The sequence below is a fragment of the Medicago sativa genome, chromosome 3 (genome assembly GCF_051527215.1).
Source record: "Medicago sativa cultivar Bolivia chromosome 3, Bolivia_mono, whole genome shotgun sequence".
NCBI classification, from domain to species: domain Eukaryota; kingdom Viridiplantae; phylum Streptophyta; class Magnoliopsida; order Fabales; family Fabaceae; genus Medicago; species Medicago sativa.
Window position 1 is genome coordinate 83,640,561 of NC_140751.1, and position 23,859 is coordinate 83,664,419.

Below are 23,859 nucleotides of genomic sequence, written 5' to 3' on the forward strand. Positions count from 1 at the left end.
CAAAATATGCATAGAATCATTGGAGTTCATCACTACAAAGAACATTCCAAATCCTATTCCTTTCTTTTGCCAATGGAATACAAGCCTAAGGATGAGGTAATCTCTAATGGACTCCTTCCGATCCTATTGATAAGAAACAATTGATTTTTTAGATTCATAAATAATTGATGTACCCGGTTTAGAATATAGATCAGATACATCAACTATTCAATGAATCTAATGTTCTCTATATTATATTTTTTTAATATGTATGAAGCGGCCAAATTGATCAATCATTGTGGGACTATGGAAGTAATATGGAAATGACCTTTATTATTATTATTATTATTATTATTATTATTATTATTATTATTATTATTATTATTATTATTATTATTATTATTATTATTATTATTATTATTATTATTATTATTATTATTATTATTATTATTATTATTATTATTATTATTATTATTATTATTATTATTATTATTATTATTATTATTATTATTATTATTATTATTATTATTATTATTATTATTATTATTATTATTATTATTATTATTATTATTATTATTATTATTATTATTATTATTATTATTATTATTATTATTATTATTATTATTATTATTATTATTATTATTATTATTATTATTATTATTATTATTATTATTATTATTATTATTATTATTATTATTATTATTATTATTATTATTATTATTATTATTATTATTATTATTATTATTATTATTATTATTATTATTATTATTATTATTATTATTATCATTATCATTATTATTATTATTATTATTATTATTATTATTATCATTATTATTATTATTATTATTATTATTATTATTATTATTATTATTATTATTATTATTATTATTATTATTATTATTATTATTATTATTATTATTATTATTATTATTATTATTATTATTATTATTATTATTATTATTATTATTATTATTATTATTATTATTATTATTATTATTATTATTATTATTATTATTATTATTATAGATACAAATTACAAAGGAAATTATACCCTTTACAATTACAGAACGGTGCTACAAGCCTACAACTGTAGAAAGTCCAAATTCAATACAAAGTCTACCCCTTTGTTATGTTGAAGTAGATACACTGATTCAAATTTGAGATATGTTACAAGCTACTGAGATCCCAAATCATAAATGACTGTATTTTCTCACTTCCATAAAGTAACTAAACAAGCTTTATTAGACAAACAAACATTTAAACTTCTTTTTTGAAGGATGAAACGTTTAAACTTTGATCATACTAAAAAGGTATAGATAGAAAGAGAGAAACAAGTAGAAACTGTAATTGTTTTTTTTTTTGTGAGAGGCTCTTTAGTTATCATTATGCTGAATTGGGTGCAACTCCTGGATGCACCTTATTCTTTCCAATAGTACAAGAACTTGCCTGCACCTTTCTATTTTGATCATCACCACTTACCACTCCCTTTCTTACTCTTTCCTCTTCCATTATTTTCATCTTTTCCTTCAGCCTCTTCTGCATAACAAAAATTTCAGCTGAACGTGCACCAATTGAAGACATGTTATATTAATTATTTGACTAATACTAGTGCTTAATTATTATAATAATAATTAGACTGAATTTGAACTAGTTATGAAATGTGATCTGCCAAACTAGTGTTCCCAAAGATGGAATTTATAGGGGTTGGAATTGGAGGTATGGTAGATAGTGATCAGTATGTGGAACAAGCAGTCACGTTAATTAATGTCACTAATTAATGTTGTTATGGTTTGTGGTTTTGCTTTACAACCATGCATTGGTGTTTATTTAATTAATTGAACTAAAAATAGAATGTACTGTTGTCAGAGTGCCATGTATTATGGAAATTAAAATTTGGTCTGTGCGTGCAGCATCATGTGTTCAAACCGTTAACTAAATATATGTCACAGTTTGTATTATACACAAACACATATACACCACACAAATATATATACATTAATATGGTGGTCGGTTTAGAGCATAGAGGAAGTGGTTGTTAATACAATTATAAAATGACTGAAGTGGGCTTCATCATGGTTAATTAAAGGTGCTAATTGCTATCCCAACATTATAGAAATCATTAATTAATATTATTGATGCTAAGATGACAAGTCAGCTTTGATCCACCGGGTGGAAGAAGTGTTTTCTTGTGATTAGAATTTTTTTCATGTACATGTATATATCGATGATGTTATTCTTTTGATGACTATTTAGCTTTGAAAAATGAGGGCATATTTTATTTTATTTTATTTTTTATACTTTTTTAACTTTTTTTTACAATTTAAGTTAAGAGTAGAAGTGATATTCAAATCCATTTACAAGAAACATAACAAAAAAATTCCACAAAACCATAAACCAGACTAGAACCTATTAGTTGTTAAAGAGTCTTGCATTAAATAAAAGATGACTTGATCATGAATTTATAAATGAGTGCAATCCTTGTCTTGTAAGTCGATTTTCAAAAGACGAGTTAGACCCAATATAAAAACCTAATATGATTACAGAGCCTATCTAAGATATGTTGGATCACATGCCAAAATTACCGCTTTTAGGTCACCTATGAAATGTTCGGTCATGAGCGTGAAAGATGTGTGTTAAAGAGTCCCACATTAGGTAAAGAGAGGGTATGGGCATGAGTTTATAAATGAACACAATATCCTCATCTTATAAGCCAAATTTGTTAGAATGAATTAAGCCAAAGGAAATGGTAACTTTTGTCGTCCTAAAGGTATATGTTAAGAATTTAAGTGCAACTCAATAAAATCCTTTCAAATCCTAAAATAAAATGACAATGAAATGTTTTGAAGATGCTCGTGTGTTTAACTTGTTCCTCAAATCAATAGACCTGGTAGACTTATTCTTGATGGAGAGGAAATTTACATGAATCCAACCAAATAGGAAATATATCAACCAAATAGGAAATTTACTTGGATAGGTTGATGATCTCACAACAATGACAAGTGAAATGGGGAGATTTGAGTATGTGGGCACTATGCATATATATTTTAGATAGTTGTCCAATTTCTCTAAGGTATGTCGATTTTGATTAGGATAGAGAAAGACACATGAGAAGAGTTTGGCCGATCCACCAATTATGAATCACACTAAACATAAGACCCGTTAAAATGCTTTCTGTTTGATTCGACCATGAGTATAGTGATTTTAATTGAGCGAAATTGTAAAATTACGTTTTTCACGGTAAATAATATTCAAGTCATAATTAAAACAAATATTCTCTCCTCGAAAAAAAAATAACTAAAACAATAAAATTTAAAATACTTCTTCCCTTCTCATTCACCCTCCGACCAAACAAATTCCAAATCATCTATATCAACTTCTATATGTATATCTTTAAATTATAATATTGCATGATCTTACTAACATAATTTTCTTTAAGAAGCTAAATGATTTCATCCAAATTAGTACTTGGAGAGAATCGAACCTAAAACTTTAAGGAGGAACATATTCCCGTATCCCAAACTAATACCACCCGACTTTAAGAAGCTAAATTACCTTACTAACATAATTAACAACAAATATATATTTATTTTATATAATATTGAGATTACCTCAAAGGAGTTTACAAGAAAATTGTTTAGTCACAACAACCACAACTTCTTGCAATGTATTATTGCATAATAGAGAATATACGAGAATCTCGTTAATTTCTCGATTTTTTATTTTGTTTAAAATCCTTTCCCAATTTACCCTTTCGAGGCCTCAATGTCATTTTCCCTTTATTTTTTGCCTGATCACTTACATTCAAAAGCTCCTCCTCTTTGCGTTTTGATCTCAATATACGCATAAAAGCTAAAAAACCCTCTTTAGTAAATTCCCAAAGTTTGAAATCAGTGTCATGATAACAAACAAGATCAAGATGCTCTTCATTCACCACATGACCACGAGCTTGCAAACAAGCAATTTCAACACAATCAACGAAGACACTAAATGCACGCACAGAAGCATATGCACTACCTTGATCATCATCATGAGCATTATTAGATGGATGAATGAATTTGACAAACGTATTTGCCAATGTACCAATTTTCATGCCCTCTATAAGCTGTTTGGTAGATACCGACATGCGAGTAGCCCTTATGAGGCATGCATTTATTAGGTCTGGTAACATAAAACGAGACCTCCCTGGTAAATGGCCTAGTCTCTTCAGGGTTTCATCTGCCAATGCTTCAATATTTGGACGCACCTTGTTCCATATGTTTGGTTCATTATCCTCTACTAAGTACCCTGTAACCAATCATATCAAAAGTTATATAAATTTATTATGAAATCAGAGATGAAATTAAATTAAACTAAACAAATGGAAGAAAGTATTTTACCTGATCCATTATCATTAATATCTTTATAATGAGCAAATTGGATAAATGCCTCAACAAAGGTACTTATGAGTTGTGGTTGGCAACTCGTAGGGAATTGAAGGCCGTATAAAAGACCAGGTAGGGCAAAGACAAAAGAACGCTTGGAGATTCGAACAACAAGAGTGTCTCTTGCAAGAGGCCACACAAATCCTTCAACACAACAAAAAGTTGCATGTAGGAGACAATTAAGGTGTAATGCAAGGTTTATTGCAAACTGCCCGAAACTCAACGATGTTGATGTTTGTCCAACATCATAGTCCATCAAGATTAATGCACTTGCTTGGCATGCCAAAAGAGTTGTTATGCATCCATTTCGAATTTGTTGTATATTTTCTTGTAATGTTGACATGGCTTACAAAAGATGTTCTAGTAAGAAAATTTGAACAATATTAGAGTAGATCAAATAATAAATTAAATATAAAATTGAATCAAATCAAAACAATTATGAAAAATTGAGATTAGAGTTTGTACTATGGAAAATCATTTCTATAAATATTTATAAAATTTTAAAGGAGACATTGCGTCGATGTAAACCAATTTTACATATGTGTTTAAGGGGAATCTAATATTTTGACATATTAGTTTCTCTAATAATTAAATCATAATATTAAAATAAGTGCCAAAATCAAAGACTTTCATCGATATCAGTATAAATTAATTTATATTGATGATGTACACAAATTAATCTTTATGTATGACCATAATGAATAATTTGACTTTAAATAATAATAAAAAAATTAAGGTAGACTACTACTAAGAAATATATCATTAATCAAGGTTTTAAATATAGATGCGGGATCGCACTCTAGACTACATCATCGCTATTTTTATGTTGTCACAATCACAATAAGACTATGATAAATGTTGTCTACCACTTTTGACTGTCATCATCCACATTTCTCAAGGATTGCGATCTTTAAATTTGTGCCCACTATTTAAAACGCCAGCCTTGATCAACAATTAGAGTTTAACAAATAGACATATACACACACAAATGAAATAAAAGAGAAATATTGACAAAATAAATAGATTAAAATTGTAAGGATTAGATGAATATGTACCTTGTTTCAGTCTCGAAAGAAATACGAGCAAAAGAGCAAGAAAGAGTATATAAATTATATAAAGGTGAGGAAAAAAAGAGTATATAGATTATATAAACGGGGTTCATGTATTTATGGACACGATCGTTCAATTGCGCGTGAGTGATATAAGGTTGTAGCTATCAACAATGAGCTGGCAATTAGTCATTGCATAATTTTTTGTGCCTGGCATTAAAATAAAGGTTAATATCGCTTTTGGTCACCTGTAATATGAGTGAATTCGATTTTAGTCCCTGTAAAAAAAAATAGATTATGCCTTATCATTTGAGATTCTTCCACTTTTGGTCATCATTTAAACATGTCGGCGAATCTAACCACATGTCACACTGTGTGTAATTTTAATATTTTTTTATTTCACCGGGAATTTATAATTATTTCCATTATTTAAAAATTCTAAAATAGAAATTAAAAAAAATAAATTTAAAAGCAAAAACATTTTTAATCTCTCATTCCTCACATTTTCTCTCTAGCCGATCTTCATCTTCTCCCTCCTTCTTTCTTCACCTCTGACCACCATCTCTGTCCACCACCGTTCATCACATCAGTCTTCATCACACCACCATTGACTTACCCTTGTTCTCCATCTCTTTCACCCTCACTGCACTGTCATATCTCTGTTCCTCTTTCCCATCTCTCTCCCTCCACCGTGATATCTCCCTCATCAATCAATCACCACCACACCCTCCCTCATCAGTCACTACCACCATTCTGGTCGCCACCACCATCTCACTTTGAAAATTTATGATTAAATCAAAAGCCCCAAACTTTAATTTTAAACCCTAACTGTTTTCAGATTCGCATAAGATTCGCATCAAACTTTGAATCAGATTCGCAAAATATTTTACATTGTCTGCGTTGAAGATTTTTCTGTATCTAATTGTTAAAGTAATATGGGTTTGTTGTTTTGAAGATTTATGAATTTGGGTTAAAGAGATATGGGTTTAGAGCTTGTTTTGTTCTTGTTATTTTAACAGTTCAGAATGTGTTTTCTTGTATTTTTTGTGTTTTTATTCTCCTCCTTCTCTTTCTATTTTTAAATTTTCTTATGTTCTTGTCAATTACTCAAGTTCTGGACAGATTTGTGACGAGCTTCGGCGCGACAGATTTTGTCGATGTGATTGCGTTGATTTGTGGGGGTGATGTCGTTGTTGTTGTCTGAACGTGAGGGGTTATGGTTCTGAGTGAGAAATTGAATTGAGTTTTTATGAGTTTAAACTTTAAAGCCTTGGTGGATAAATTTGCAGAGAAAAAAGTTCTGGGTTGGGTTTGTGTTGAACCTGATAGAGAAGATGAATTGAATAATAATTTTGCAATTTTAAACTTTTTTCCTATTTCAATTTTATTTTATTTAAAATTAATAAGAAAAAAAGCTACGTGGGATAAATTAACTACACAAAAAATGAAAAAAATATCTAGTCAGCATGAAACATTGACAAATTCTGCTGACATGTTTAAATGAGGGGCCAAAAGTGGAAGAATCTGAAATAATAGGGATAGAATTTAAATTATTTTTTTACGTGACTAAAACCGGAATTCGCTCATATTACGGGACCAAAATAATATTAAAAATATAAAAATTCATAATTTAAATGAGAAAATCAGTATATGAAGATAAATGGTAATTATTTAATAAAATTTTCAAAAAGAATAATATTTATGGATTTGATATTATACCTCATATAAAATGCAAATAATACACTCTATGGTTTTATGTCAAATATATGTGTTGATTTTATTATACAAATCTGCTCATGAATAATCTACGTCGGAGTACCTAGTTGACAACTTTATGTGGAGTCTCCCCTGTTAATGACAGTTGTTTCATTCACAACATCCCAGTTCTAGACCTTATTGTAATAGATTTGAGTCTAGTTCTACCTAAACCAATACTTTCCTCCATTTATTATAAACAAATTTTGACTTTTAGGTTCATTCGATAAATGATGTATGTGGTCTACAATATAGACAACATACATCATTTATTGAATGAATCTAAAAAGTAGAAATTTATAATAATAGTGGCGGAGAATATGTTGGTAAAATATGTGCTGGTTTTCACCTAAGCCCGCATCTATTTATGACCAGAATGAATCAATTTGATTTTGAATAATAATAAAAAAAAATAAGGTAGACTACTACTAAGAAATATATCATTAATCAAGGTTTCAAATATAGATCTGGGATTGCACTCCAGACTACATCATCACTAATTATATGTTGTCACAATCACAATAAGAATATGATAAATGTTGTCTACCACTTTTGACCGTCTTTATCCACATTTCTCAAGGATTGCGATCTTTAAATTCGTGCCCACTATTTAAAACGCCGGCCTTGATCAACAATCTGAGTTTAGCAAACAAACATATACACCCACAAATGAAATAAAAGATAAATATTAACAAAATAAATAGATTAAAATTGTAAGGATTAGATGAATATGTACCTCGTTTCGGTCTCTAAGGGTGCGTTTGGATTAGAAGAGAAAGTGAAAGGAAAGAAAGTAAAAGGAAAGAATGTAAAAAGAATGAAAGTGGATAGAAAGTGAGATGATTTTCTAGTTGTTTGGTTTGAGTAATGGTGAGAAGAAAGTGAAAGGAGAGATAGCTATATAGTTAGTAAATTGACATAAACATCCCTACATAATAGATATAATATTTATATATATAATTTATAGACATATAAATAAGTAACATTATTAAAAACAAGTAATTTATATGTATATTATATTGTAAACTAGAATGAAAATGGGAGAGTGAAGTGACAGGTGAGGGAAGCATAATAATTAAAAACAAAAAAATAATAATGTTGATAATATATTAAAGGGAAATGTTAACTTGTGCCCTTGGGGCATAAGTTAAGTAACCAAAAGTAGAAGTTTTTCTCGGAAATTGAGCATTCAAAGTCTTGAAAGTTTCAAAAGTTATCTTTTCAACATAAAATTTATTACTTAATTCTATTTTAAGTTCCTTAACTTGTGCCTAAGGGCACAAGTTAAGATGGCCCTATATTAAAATGCTTCAAAGCAATAGTAATTTTGTAATAATGCATGTATTCCCGTGTTTCTTCGCATGGTGGGGAGGAAAAGTTTTAGAGTGTGGGCTCCACCAAAATCAGACTTTCTTTCCGATGTGACAATGGAACCAAACCATGGAAACAAGATTCTCGATATACTTTCTATCCCATGTGCTTTCTTTCCTTAATCTATCTGTTGTTTCAAACACACCCTAAAGAAATATGATCAAAAGAGCAAGAAAGAGTATATAGATTATAGGGAAAATTACAATGACCTCCCCGAGGTCTCTCTAAATGACGCCTAGACCCCCTCTATTTTCAAACTAGACATTTACCTCCCTTAATTGTTCAAACAATGGACAATCACTTCCCTCCAAACTTAACGTTCCAAATAGTAACTCACAGAGTTAAGCAAATCAGGAAGTAATCTTTCCTCCATTAAATCAGGAATAAAGAAAATGCAGGGTTATCTTCTTCCTAAGGTTACTTGCTCCTCGTATTGTAGGTTGCTTCACTGACGATTTCCATCAAGGTTTTACAAAAATCTATCCTTTTTTTATAGGACAAAAATCTATCTATATTAATCATGTATTTGTAGATTAGTAACTTCTTAAAACCAAGTTTTTGAGCAGTGAATAAAAAGAACTGGAAAATTAAGTTGGTGGTGAACTAATTGAGAATAATATTAGAACGACGAAGAAGTGAATTGCTCCAAAAAACCAGTTACTGCATTTTTTATTTTCAATTTTGTGGGTCATCAATTTATGATATTGGTTTTCCCCAATGTAACTGTGGATAGAAAAATATCATTTTCATAAACTATGGCGAGTTCAACGGAGAATATGAATTAATAACGTTAACAGTGCACTTGGAGGTCATTGTGATTGTCGTGGTTTGTTGGTCATCGTCAAACAGAGACTTATTTTCTCTGCATTTCTATTGTAAAGAATGGGCACCCTTTCTCCCTTTTTCATTTGATTTTACGGTTTGGTTGTGGTGATTTTTTCTTTGGCCCAGTAATTGAGGAAGAACACTTGCTGGTTGTGATGCAACGTACCAGCAAGATATTGGTAGAAGAAAAGAATGTTCACTTTCATTTTATGGCGGAAGAGACAATTTGGTAGGTGGGTGAACCACTTGATGGCAATGAGCTTTTTTGTGGTGAAAGGCTTTTCGAATAAATTGGAAGGAAATTGGTTCAAAATAATTCCGATCTAGAAGCAAATAATGAAACCATGAAGACATGTGTTTAGTTTTCTTTTAACGGTAGCTTAACGACGTCTTGGCAGATGGAGGCTTATGCTTTTTTGTAAAATAGAGGGGGTATTTGTGACGTAAGAGCATACCTCAAGGGAGGTTATTGTATTTTCCCTAGATTATATAAACGGGGTTCATGTATTTATGGACAAGATCGTTTAATCGCGCATGAGTTATATAAGGTTGTAGCTGTCAATAATGAGCTGGCAATTAGTCATTGCATATCTTTTTGTGCTCGGCGTTAAAATAATATTAAAAATATAAAAATTCATAATTTAAATGAGAAAACCGGCATATGAAAATAATTGGTAATTATTTAATAATTTTTTTAGAAAGAATAATATTTATGAATTTGATATTATACCTCATATAAAATGCAAATAATATACTCTTTGGTTTTATGTCAAATATATGTGTTGATTTTATTATACAAATCTGCTCATGAATAATCTTCGTCGAGTACCTAGTTGACAACTTTATGTGGAGTCTCTCTTGTCAATGACAATTTTTTCATTCACAACATCCGAATTCTAGACTTTATTGTAATAGATTTGAGTCTAGTTCTATCCAAACCAACATGTTGGTAAAATATGTCTTGGTTTTTCACGTGAGCTCGCATCTTCTTGCGCCACAAAACTTGTCGATTGTTCACCTTGGTCCCTGTTCTTCTATGTTGTGAGCTTCTTATCTTGTCTTCTTGTGGATGCGTTCACTTGGATACCATATCCCCCTAGATTCCTTATAGGAGAAACCCTTTGGAACTTATCGGACAATGAGCTTCAACCCATGCTCGGAACACTTGCCCTCTAAGCTATTATTTGAGGGATTTAAGTGAAGGCATGTACTAGAAGATCGATGAAAGTCTTTTATTGTCGGACTGTTCACATGTTTTCTAGGTTTCTCATGCCATCTTGTCTGTTATTGCGAGTTTAGTTGTCATTTTCGTCGCTTATTGAGGTCGGAGCGTGGATACAAATGCGGGTGCTTGTAGTCCATCTAACTTGTGGTAGGCGGTTGTTGTTCTGTCTAGAGTAGATGATGTTACGAACCTTCTTCTCATCCCACTCTTGGGCGGTAGAAGTAGGCGAGCCTTTGCGGAGTTCTAGATTTTTGCAACCGCCTTGGGAACATCATCCTTTCATGTGTCATGTCACTAGTACCTTGGAAATCGACACTTTGACAACTTTATCCATTTATCAACGTTTGACTCTTCCATAACTGAAAAATAAGGGTATATAATTGCAATCTAACGCTTCGACCATTCGAGAGGTTGTCTTGAATGCCCTCACGTGTCGTGTCACTAGTACCTTGGAAATCGACACTTTGACAATCAATGTTTGACTCTTCCATAACTCTAAAATAAGGGTATATAATTGCAATCTAATGCTTCGACCATTCATAGTTTGTCTTGATTGCCTTGACAATGGATACTGTAACACCCTATTTCTAATAAGCGGTAAAACGCGCGAATATACAAACATATTCTAGAAATAGATGCTACGTCTTCGAATAAACCACAATTGATACATGCATAAAGATCATGTTTACATAACATAGCAGCGGAACATACATATAATTCTTAAACATCTTCAAATCTCAACATGATACAAATGTAATCTCCAAATCTCAAATAACAAGTACCAACTCAACTCCAAAATACATAAGTCCAAAAATAAAAACCAACATGCAAGAACTACCCTAGATCGAGCCCTAATCTAGACACTTGCATATAAAGAGGAACTCCGCTCCTCGGCATCATCAAGCAAACAACTAAGCATCCCGCACTCCATCTACCCGTCCATACGAAAGGTAGGTGGTAAACCAACCGAGGGTTAGCATTACATCATCATAATCCAAAAAGAAATAATAAGAACATTGGAAATGAAAGATACATTCAAGTATGAAGATTAACAAATTATACACATACTCACAAGTATTCACAACATTCATATCATTCATTACCATCATTCCAAGTTCATATTAATAAGTGTATCATACACATATTACAAATTCACCTTGACAATTAACAATTAACAATTCAATTCACCATTACAATTAGAAATGCAACCATCAAGCACATCTCAATACAATTCAATTTACCAACAATTTATGCAATGACTCTAGACTCATCTAGATGCATGTGGTACCAAAACACCTCCAGGTCGTCACCTTCGATGCAACAAAAACATCGTAATCACCTCAATTGGATATAAAATCTAACACCATCAGTCATGTATGCATGAACATATGACTCAACTACAATGCATATGTTCACACAAACAATTCACCTCAACATCAACAATACTTGTATATATGCAATCAACAACAATCCACCACATAACATATATACTATCACCAACACATTCACAAGCAATATGTAGTTGTCACATAAATACACCAACAATCACCTTCACATAAATCAACATATAGTTGCCACATTTCCACATAATTCCTCACAAATCAAATAAAGGAACAAATACAACATATGATCACAAACATCATATTCCTTACTCAACAACCATTCATACATCCTCTCATAATCATATTAATCCATTCATAAAAAGGTTGATAAGGAATAGGCTCTCAAAAATCATTTTTAATCAATTCGTCTCTCGAAGTCAAAATAATTCAAGTAATTGAGCATTTAAGTCAAAACCAAGTAGACAAGCTCAATTGCCTATGCCACGTATTCTCACAAGTCACATATATGTGCAGTAGAGGTTACATAAGCATTTCATCGGCCAAATACGATGAATTCATGAAAAACTCAAATTTCGTCTCACCTTATCACTTTTCACAAAAACTCTCATTGTCAAAGCAAAACAAGTTCAAACTTGATGGAACCAATCGTAACCATTTTTAGAAATCATATAAACATTATACAACTCTAATCCTACTTCAATCTCCGAGAGAAAACGAGTTTACGGAAAGATCGACGTTTGGACCGTTTTTACCAAAGTTAGACAATTTCACAAATTCGAGTCCAAACCAAATCAAATCATGTTACGGTAGGATTAAAGGTGTAAACGAGAGGTTAATTAAGTCCAAAAAAACATTTTAGAAGTATTGGATTGGTCCCCAAAAGCTCAAAACGAACAAAACGAAAAGTCTGTTTACGGGCAATTTCGCTATTAGCGTAATCTGGGCTATTAGCTCAATTTTCGCTATCGGCGAAAAACTCCGAACGATTGTTTATTAGCGAAATTCGACGAATTTCTTCGACGATTCTGATTTTCACACATTTTTCACCCAAAATCCCATTTTTCAAATCCCCAACTCCCAAAACACGTTTCGAGAAAATGTTTATGGGTCAAAATAGGTTCAATACACTTAAACAAACATGAATCATGCATTAGAAACAACAATTTGACTCATTTCACCAAAATCATAAAATTTTCTCAAAACACCAACACAACCACAAATCTCTTCCCAAATCCATAAACAACAATTCCAATCATAATAATTTGGTTCCAACGGTTCAACAATCATCAACAACAACTAATGAACACAAATTCATGCACAAATCATCACTACAACTTCATTTTTCATCAAATTGGCTCAAGAACACAAAGCACCAACAACTATGCATTTAGACATGTTAACTCACATACTAACATGCAATTATCATACAAATCATGTTCTCTAACATAACAACAATAATCATGCACGAATTTACAACAATTAGATTCAATTCATCAATTTCATAAAATGGGTAGAAATGAAAAGTTATGAATTATGGTTGAATTCTAACCCTCTTACCTCTAACACCAAGATTCTCTAACCCAAGCCTCAATTTAGCTCCTAGATGATGAATCACCTCTTGCCTCTAACCCTTGTTCTTGTTCTTCTCTCTAGCCTCTATCTCTTCTCTTCTCAAATGAAATGAAATGATAAATGTTTGTAAAACCTCATCTTTACCAACAACTAGAGTTTATATATGTTCTATCCAATTGGGCTTATCTCACAAACATTAATGGGCCTAACCCATTTCTATTCTAACCTCAAGAAATGTTACTACTCACTTAACGGTATAGTATATCACTAACGGTAACTTACTTCACTAACGGTAACTTATCGGTAAATAAAATAATTACTACACTCTCTAGTAACTTGGTGAAATAATAACTCTCACTAAGTACTAAAAATAATCCTCAACTAAATTACAAGATTACCCCTACTATCAAAATGACCAAAATGCCCCCAAGTCCAAAATGACTAAAATACCCTTCTAACACCGAATTCTACGAATCCCAACCAAAATACACACAAAAGCAAATAATCACATATAAACACATATAACACACACAAATAAATAATAAAATAAAACTAGCGAAAATCGAGTACATTACGGATACTACGAAGTTCTCCATGACAATAAAAGGAAATGTTCACATTCATTTCTCTCACACATTTTTTTATCCTCTTCACTCCTCACATTTGTCTTCTTTGCGCTCTATTATCGACGATCATTTGTCACATGAATGACGGCGGTATGAGGTTACCCACATCGTTTGTCGACTGTCGTCGGTTAATCTTGGAGACCTCATTACCTTTTGAAGGAGGTACAAAAGGGGTCATGTTAAATGACAATGACTTTCCATGCTAATCTTTGAGGTTGCTAAGATTAACCGATGAAAGTAGACAGTGTCGATCCAATATCGGTTGCAATTAGAGTCCTTTTGTCTTGCCCGAAGTCCCCTTTTGCTTTTGAGGCGGATCGGACTAATTCTAGGTTCGGGTTCACCAAGAGTTTTAATGGAAAAAAAACCAAGTGTACTATGATGTCGTCAAGCGTAGTATTGCCTAAGTTTCTTGGACGTCGTTACCAAATCCAAGGCTACTTTCTCTATCTATTGGGAGTGTGTCTTTGACCCTTGGAAAACCTTCATGATGAAGTTAACCAACTTTTGTTCGATGACGAGGGCCGCACCGACTATTTATGCGGCGACCTGAAATGTAGAGGAACAAGATCTCATTTTGGTTGGGTTGAGTCAAAATCGACGAGTTGAGACAATAATTGCTTTAGTTTGGCGAACGCTTCCTCGCATTCTCTTGACTATTTGAAATTGGTCTCTTTCCTCAACAACTTGTAAAAAGGGAGGGCGCGTTGAGCAAACCGAGAGATAAACCTTGTAAAAGGCGTGAGTAGATCCGTTAATTGGACCAACCCTCCCAAACCCGCATCGGTCCGGTGAACTAGCTCATATAAATAGGCCACGAGAGGGTCGGCCCACTTGATTCATGGGCTACCAAAATTGAACCCGACCCAATTAGCAAGTGGTCTACACGGCCCGATGGGTCGACCGACCCGTATTTCAAAATGTATTATTTTTATTTATATAAAAAAGATGTAATGAGCAATATAGCTTCATATCACATTTGTTTAATAGAAACATATCACATAATTTTTTATCCATATAAAGCATTAAGAACAAACTATATTTAAATAAAACCAAATAGAATAATTGCATTTAAAGGTACTCAAAATATTACTTGGTTCAAGTAGGACACGACGAGGGACGTTATCTACATGACCTAACTATAAGAGTTTAGCTACTCATGATATTCTAAACACAAAAAAGATTATATAAAGATGGGTCATGTGATCGGTGCCCTCGGAGCACTAGTTAAGGATACCAAATAATAAAATGTGTTCAATTTTTGACAATTTGTATTATGTCTCTTTAAATTTTTATTTTAATAGTTTATGTTACTGTTTTGAAAAAACTAGTAAAAATCTATAAAATCTAAAATACAACAAATAAGTTTTGAAGGCGATTGAGAAGTGAGTAGCGTGCAAAATGAAATTCCAAAAAAAAAGGTTGACGGTCAACTAGACTTAAGTCTATTAGGGTTTGGGGTCTTTTAAAGTAGTTTCTTAAAAAAAAAAAAAAAAAAGCTACTGGCCTTAAGTTTGTTGGGGCCTTTTTATACATTTGACCATATACACCCCCATAATCAATTCCTCGCCTCTGGGATGCCTCCGATCTTTGATATCCTTCATAAATCAATATTTTGCCTTCTTCTCCTCGACATAGCGTGTTTTTCAAGTGAGGCAAGACCTCTCTATTTATAAGCGAGAAATTCTCTAATTCTCTGAAATAGTAGATGCGCGACGTACACAACCTTATGCACATCATGTCATGGACAATACTTGACCACTTCATTTTTCCTTATGATGGCGTGGCGCATGGCTCATAGCACGCATCATGCTTCTTATAATAGTTAAATTTGTTCATCCTCTATCCCATTTCGCCTCACCGAAACATTCGTAGTGACCATACCTAAAGAAATCACTGTGATACTCTTGTAAAAAGTATAGCACAATCAATGAGTTGTCTGTTTTATGTGAATTGACTTGTTCCAAGGCTTTGTTTTTCATTTTACTCTCCCATGTGTATGTGTCGGTTTATTTACAAAAAGTCAACTAAAACCATAGATACTATGCCAAAAGACTCTAAAATAGATCCTAAATGATGTTAAAACTACTATATGACTGATTGTCATCCCTTGTAAAAGTTGGCATGTTTTATTAATATTGTTTGGTGGAAAGTCTATGCACCTTAAGATGTGCAAAGTTGATGATGTGATAGAAAAAGAGAGATGCAGAAAGAAAAAAAAAGTGTTGAATGAGTGTATGAGACTTAAGGATATTCAAATATAATTGTTGATATTTTATAGGTTGGAGGTGAATGAAAACTTTGAAGTTACAAGAAAAATGTTTAGACAGTAGCTGCAACAAATTCTTGCAACACTTTATTGCATAATATAGAATATATATATATGAGAATCTAATCCATGTAATTAATCTTCATGCTATATGAAGTCTCATGGAAGATCACATACATTAATCCCTTCCCAGTTTACCCTTGGAGACCTCACCGACCTCTTTCCCTTTCTCATATTGTTTAAAATACCTTCCCAGTTCACCCTTGGAAACCTGAATGATCTCTTTCCCTTTCTTATTGGCGCTATATTCAAATTCAAAAGCTCCTCTTTGTTTTTAATTGCAACACTTGATCTCAAGATACGCATAAAAGCCAAAAAACCATCTTTAGTAAATTCCCAAAGTTTGAAATCAGTGTCATGATAAAAAACATGAAGAGGCTCTTCATTCACCACATAACCATGACCTTGCAACCAAGCAATTTCAGCACAATCAACGAAGAAACTAAATGCACGCACAGAAGCATATGCACTACCTTGATCATCATCATGAGCATTATTAGATGGATGAATGAATTTGACAAACGTATTTGCCAATGTACCAATTTTCATGCCCTCTATAAGCTGTTTGGTAGATCTTGACATGCGAGTAGCCCTTATGCTGCATGCATTTATTAGGTCTGGTAACATAAAACGAGACCTCCCTGGTAAATGACCTAGTCTCTTCAGGGTTTCATCTGCCAATGCTTCAATATTTGGACGCACCTTGTTCCATATGTTTGGTTCTTTATCCTCTACTAAGTACCCTGTAACCAATCATATCAAAAGTTAGCTATAATGATACATGTATACTCCCTCCGGTCTCATATGTAAGAAAAAATTCTTTTTTTAGGTTCATTGAGTAATTAATGTACATAGTCTATATTATATGTAAGATACATTCATTAATCTATGAACCTAAAAAAGAATATTTTCTTACATTTGAGACCGGAGGGAGTATTAAATAATCGGGGATTGATGAAAATTGCTAACATATATAGTAGGATTTAACTTGCTTAAGATAAAATATAAACAAACTTAATCGTGTTCTAAATAGTGGAAATATACATACTCTTTTTTGTGGGGGGTATATATATAATATGCTGTTTTCTTTATTCATAAATTTAAATTGCATAATTTTTTTTTGCTAGTACAAGGAAATAAATTTAGACAAATTTATTTGACATTAGGTCAATAAAATATAAAGACATCGTCTGCGTGCGTAAGAGACAAGAGAGAGAGAGAGAGAGAGAGAGAGAGAGAGAGAGAGAGAGAGAGAGAGAGAGAGAGAGAGAGAGAGAGAGAGAGAGTTGTGTGTTTGAACTAAATGTATACATTAAGAGTATTATAGTCTATATAACTTAATTATTCAATAGAATGAACCTGAAAAAAATTATTCTCTTACATTTAGGACCGGAGAGAGTATATGAAATCGACGAGAGATGAAATTAAATTAAACTAAACGAATGGAGTAATTTCTTGCAAAAAATTTGAATGGAGTAATTCAATTCAATAGAACATATAGTACATCATTCGTTCATAATCTTTAGTCATTTAATTTTCGTTTTATATTTGTTCAAAAAATTCGATAGTTTTAAGAAATCAAGACACAATAATTTTGCTACCTCAATTTTTACAAAAACAATATTTAAAGCATGCATAAAATGTAGTATTTTACTTTTACTAAATGAATGAAGGATAAAATTGTCTAAATGTAATCTTAGTCTACTCCACCTGATCTCAATTATAAACAACTTTTCAATTTTTAGGTTAATTGAATAAATGATGTACATGGTCTATAATTGAGACCATATACATAATTTAGTCAAAAGTTGCTAGACCGAAGGAGTATTACTTCCTAACATGCGTTCTCAAACCTTAAAAGACCAAAACAAAATTAGAGACAAAAGAAAATCATGAAGAAAGTACTTTACCTTGTCCATTATTACTAATATCCTTGTAATGAGCAAATTGGATAACCACCTCAACAAAGGTATTTATGAGTTCTGGTTGGCAACTCGTAGGAAATTGAAGGCCGTATAAAAGACCAGGTAGGGCAAAGACAAAAGAACGCTTGGAGATTCGAACAACAAGAGTGTCTCTTGCAAGAGGCCACACAAATCCTTCAACACAACAAAAAGTTGCATGTAGGAGACAATTAAGGTGTAATGCAAGGTTTATTGAAAAATGCCCAAAACTCAACAATGTTGATGTTTGTCTAACATCATAGTCCATTAAGATTAATGCACATGTTTGGCAAGCCAAAAGAGTAGTTATGCATCCATTTCGAATTCGTTGTATATTTGCTTGTAATGTTGCCATGGCTAGTACACTGCAAAATAGAGGAGAAAGAAGAATAACTATAAAATGTAAAATTAAATCAAATCAAATATAAAAAATTTGAGATTAGACTTAATATTATGTACTACGTAAAATATTTGCTACAAATATTTATAAGGAGATGTTATGTTGATGTAAATCAATCAATAAGAATCTACTATAATGAAATGTTCATCTCTCTTATAACTAAATCTTAAAATTAATAATATGCAGTGCCAAATAAAAGACTCTAATTCGATTCCAATATAAAATTAATTTATTTTGATGATTGTATACGAGTTAATCTCAATTTATAACCAGAATAAATATACTTCATTTTAAAAATAAATAAAGAGAAAAATTCAGGTAGACTACTCCTAAGAAAATATAACTTTAATAAAGGTTTCAAATATAGATCTGCAACTGCGGTCTAGGTTGCAACATCGAGATTTTTTATGTTGTCGTGATCGCATGAAGATTGTGATAAATATTGCAACTACCACTTTTGAATACCCACAATTTTTCATGGATTTTGATCTTAAAACTATGACCACTATTTAAAATATATTTTTGTTCAACAATCAATATGGAGATGAGCAAACACACATACACACAAATGAAATTCTCTCAAAAAAAATAAAAATACACACAAATGAAATAAAAGATAAATCTTTAAGCATATAAAAGTAAAATGACATAAATTGTAAGGATTAAATGAGCATATACCTCGTCTCAGTCTCTCTAAAGAAGTATAGGGCAATGAGCAAGAAAGAGCAAATATGATATATAAAGAGGGTTATGTATTCCTGGACATGACTGTTTAATTGTGAGAGAGTGAGATAAGGATATGCAATGTACATTAACTGTTGATAATGAGTGGCAATGACAATGCATAATTTTTTGCGCGTATTATTAATTTAATACTAAAAAATAAAAAACCCATTATTTAAATAGGAATATTAGTATATGAAAATAATAGGTAATTATTCAATAAAAATATTTATGAATTTAATTTTTCTCTTGAAGGAATGAATTTAATATTTTTACTCATATAAATTTCATATAAAATATTCTATGTTTTTTATATGTAAAAAATACATTTTGGTTTTCGTATACAACTTTACTGATAATTAATCTCCGTAGGAGAACTTAGTTGACAACATTTTTCGCGGGGTTTCCCCTTTCAACTATAATTTTTTCAATCACAAAATTCAAATTTGAGACTTTATTTTTAGAGAGTCCAGTACTACATAGACCAACGTGTTGAATGACTAAGTGTTAGAAAAAAATATCATTTTTTCCAAGAAAGCATATCCTTAATCAAGGTTTAAAATATAGATATGCAATTTCAGTTAAGGCTACAACATCAAGATTTTTGATGTTGTCACGACCACAATACGATTATGATAAATGTTGCATATACCACTTTTGATAGTGAATATCCATAATTTTTCAAGGATTGCGATCTTTAAAACTTTTACCGATATTTAAAATGTTGTCCTTGATCAACAATCAATATATATGAAGTTTAGCAAACATACATATACACACACATAAAATAGAAGATAGAGTCCCTCAAAAAAATAATATAGAAGATAGAGCTTTAAATATTGACAAAAGTAAATCGACTGAAATTGTAAGGATATGAGCAAGAAAATACAAACAGTATATAAAAATGTTCGAGTCTTTAATGAAATACTTACATATGAGCAAGTAAAAGTAAAGGGTGAAGGACGAAAGCAAAAGTATATAGATTATATAAAGGGGTCATGTGTTTAAGACTCTTTAATTGTGAGTGAATGGGTCATATATATAAGGATGCAACTCTTAATAATATGTTGAGTGTTGACAATTAGTGACTGCAAAACTTTGCGTATCTGGTACTAAATTAATATTCAAAATTCATTGTTTAAATAATTAAATTAGTATATAAAAATGATAGGTAATTATTTAATAAAAATATTTATGAATTTAATTTTATACCTCATGTAAATTGCACATAATACATTCTCTATTTTTATATCTCAAAAATATGTGTTGATTTTTTATACAACTATGCTAATGATTAATGACCGTCGGAGAACCTAGCTGACAATTTTTTGGTGGGATCTCCCCTCTCAACCATAATTTTTCCATTCACAACATTCAATCAATTTCAAGACCTTATTTTAAGAAATTTGAGTCCAAATCTTTTCAAACCAATATGTTGTTAGTAAAATATGTGTTGAATGACATTGAAAGTAATGATCTCATTTAAATTTTTATTTATAATTATCTATTTTTTTTAATAAAAAAATTAATTTTCTATACTTGTATATAAGATGACACCAACTTCCGGCACATCCTATTTCTTCTCCAAACTCTAGCCATTTAAACTATTTTATGAACAATTTTGTCATCATTCATCTAATTTGGTATTTTCATTTTCATAGGGGATACAAACTTTTGGGATAACTTACTTCTTTTAATTATTATTTTTTTTGGTTACAACTTACTTCTTTAAATTTCATCACTCCATTTACTTAAACTATTTGATTTATAATTGTACCCTTATTTACCTAAGATAAGAGAAATAATGATTTTTTTTAGAACAACAGACATGCAGATGCATTATTGGTGATTAAATGAGACTAATTTAGTGATAGTTATATCATGGAGTTTATCATAACAAATATAAACCGTAATATGCAAATGATCCTTGATTATTTTACATACAAACTATCAACGAAATTAAATCACCTACAAGAGGATAAAAATGTATAACAAAGTCCCCTTTGTTGTTCTGTGAAATAGACACACTGATTCAAATTTGTGACACGTTACAAGCTACTGATCGAGATATACCACATCATAAATGATAGTAGTATTTTCTCATTCTCATAGTAACTAAACAAGCTTTATTATACAAACAAACCATTAAACTTGATCATACAAAACAGGTATAGAAAAGAAAGAGCAAAAAGAAAAAACTATTTTTTTTTGTGAGAGGCTGATCTTTAGTTATCATTATGCTGAATTGGGTGCAACTCCTGGGTGCACCTTATTCTTACCAATAGTACTAGAACTTGAACTTGCATGCACCTTTCTATTTTGATTATCACCACTTACCTCTCCCTTTCTTACTCTTTCCTCTTCCATTATTTTCATCTTTTCCTTCAGCCTCTTCTGCATAACAAAAATTTCAGCTGAACGTGCACCAATTGAAGACATGTTATAGTTACTTAACTGATAATTAATTATAATAATTAGACTGAATTGAACTAAATGCTCTGCCAAAATAGTGTTCCCAAAGATGGAATTTATAGGAGTTGGGATTGCAAGTAGATACTGTAGTGATCAGTATGTGGAACATGCAGTACGTTAATTAATGTTACTATTTAATGTTGATATGGTTTGTGGCTTTGCTTTACAACCATGCATGCATTGGTGTTTATTTAATTCATTGAGCAAAAAAATATAATGTCTTGTTGCCATAGTGCCATAGTATATTATGGAAATTAAAATTTGGTTTGTGCGTGCAGCATCATGTGTTCAAACCGTTAACTAAATATATGTTACAGTTTGTATTATACACAAACACATATACACCACACAAATATATACATTAATATGGTGACCGGTTTAGAGCACAGAAGAAGTGGATATTAATACAATTATAAAATGTCTGAAATGGGCTTCATGGTTAACTAAAGGTGTTAATTGCTATCTTAACATATAAATTAAATCATCAATTAATATTATTGATGCTAAGATGACAAGTCAGCTTTGATTCCTTGAGTGGGAGGAGTGGCATTGCAGGCTCGGACATACTATATGTTGCTTGCTGCTTATTAAATTATTTGCGAATAACTTATATTGGAATGGCCTTGACATTGATTGAAGTGTGTAGTATATCAAATCCAATGCCCACAGAGGTGTTTTCTTGTGATTTTAATTTGATTTTTTTTTTTCGGGTACAAAAAAAGGGCCAAAACCCTAATCAGTATGTGTACATTAGTGGAAAGACGTACATATTACAGAAATGATAAAATATTTTAAATGAAAGAGTAAAATTAAAAAGACGTACGCATTAAAATCATGTTATACTATCTTTGTAACCATCAAATTCCAAGTAATTTAGGTACATTCACATGCAAGGCGGATGCAGGATTGATATGAAAGAGATTAATTTATCACTCTATAATGTGTATATTAACAAAATCTAGTATTATAAGTAAACCATTATTTGGGCATTGAATTTGCAGCCAAACATTATTTCTACTCAGTTTCGTGTCCTTGGGTCAAGATATTGGTTCTACATAAAAAGTATGGGTCCTTTAGTTTCCTTGTCTTAAATATTTACATATCACTACGTACCCATTACACATATACACTGCCTCTAAACTAAAATTCAAGTCATTTTCTATGCTTCCTCAACAAAAAAAAGAGTCATTTTCTATGCTAATCGTCCATCTACTTTTATATCTCATGTTTTTACATTTATATATCTCTTTAAGAAGAGACATGCGTGATCTCATCTTAAAGATGGGGTAGTAGTATGCGGTATGCACAATGCGAACAGTTTACTTTTCTTTTTTGAAGGAAGGAAAGTTTACTTAACAACCACTAATTGTGGAATATGCTAATTTAGATTTAGTATTACAATTAATTAATTTTTCCAAAAGTTAAGCACTAATGGACTGATAGATTATCATAAAATAAAAAAGGAGTTGCATAATGGAATTTAGCCACCAATTATATGTTAGCAAAGCCTTACAATGGCGAAACAATGAGTTTAATAGGAGCTTATCTTTCAATCTGACACTTTTTTTGTTGAGAAATTCAACCTGACACTTATATAATTATATCGCATAGTTTATATTATCCTCCTTTATTTATTTTTATTACTAGTATGGACACCCGTGCCAAGCACGGGCTAGAATTTCGTCGTAATTAAAACATTGGATGAAGATGTATTATTCTCATTTATGTGGTTGCTCTATGTCTAATGAGTAGATTAACACCAGTGTTGGCTCTTTCCATAAGGTTCAATGATGATATTATAACTCGGTTCGACTTTGCGAATGAAG

General features: G+C 31.3%; 1 protein-coding gene and 1 long non-coding RNA gene across 2 annotated transcripts; both read right to left on the reverse strand.

The window, feature by feature from the left end:
* Positions 1-972: 972 nt before the first annotated feature.
* On the reverse strand, positions 973-22,005 carry LOC146941083 (uncharacterized). Its single transcript, XR_015032251.1, has 2 exons — positions 21,830-22,005; positions 973-1,395 (listed from the first exon to the last, which is right to left on the reverse strand). It is a non-coding gene; the product is annotated as an uncharacterized LOC146941083 (long non-coding RNA).
* On the reverse strand, positions 3,545-5,555 carry LOC146941084 (uncharacterized). The gene is made up of 3 exons (XM_085754872.1): positions 5,456-5,555; positions 4,356-4,760; positions 3,545-4,263 (listed from the first exon to the last, which is right to left on the reverse strand). Exons 2-3 carry the CDS (start codon positions 4,741-4,743, stop codon positions 3,680-3,682), a joined length of 972 nt encoding a protein of 323 aa, XP_085610998.1. The 5' UTR covers positions 4,744-4,760; positions 5,456-5,555; the 3' UTR covers positions 3,545-3,679.
* Positions 22,006-23,859: the final 1,854 nt, after the last annotated feature.

Bases quoted from the DNA above. Each gene is read 5' to 3' on its own strand.
- LOC146941084 (XM_085754872.1), bottom strand. From the start codon at position 4,743: ATGTCAACATTACAAGAAAATATACAACAAATTCGAAATGGATGCATA. The intron at 4,264-4,355 runs GTAAAATACTTT...GATTGGTTACAG, and splicing joins TATTAATGATAATGGATCAG to GGTACTTAGTAGAGGATAAT.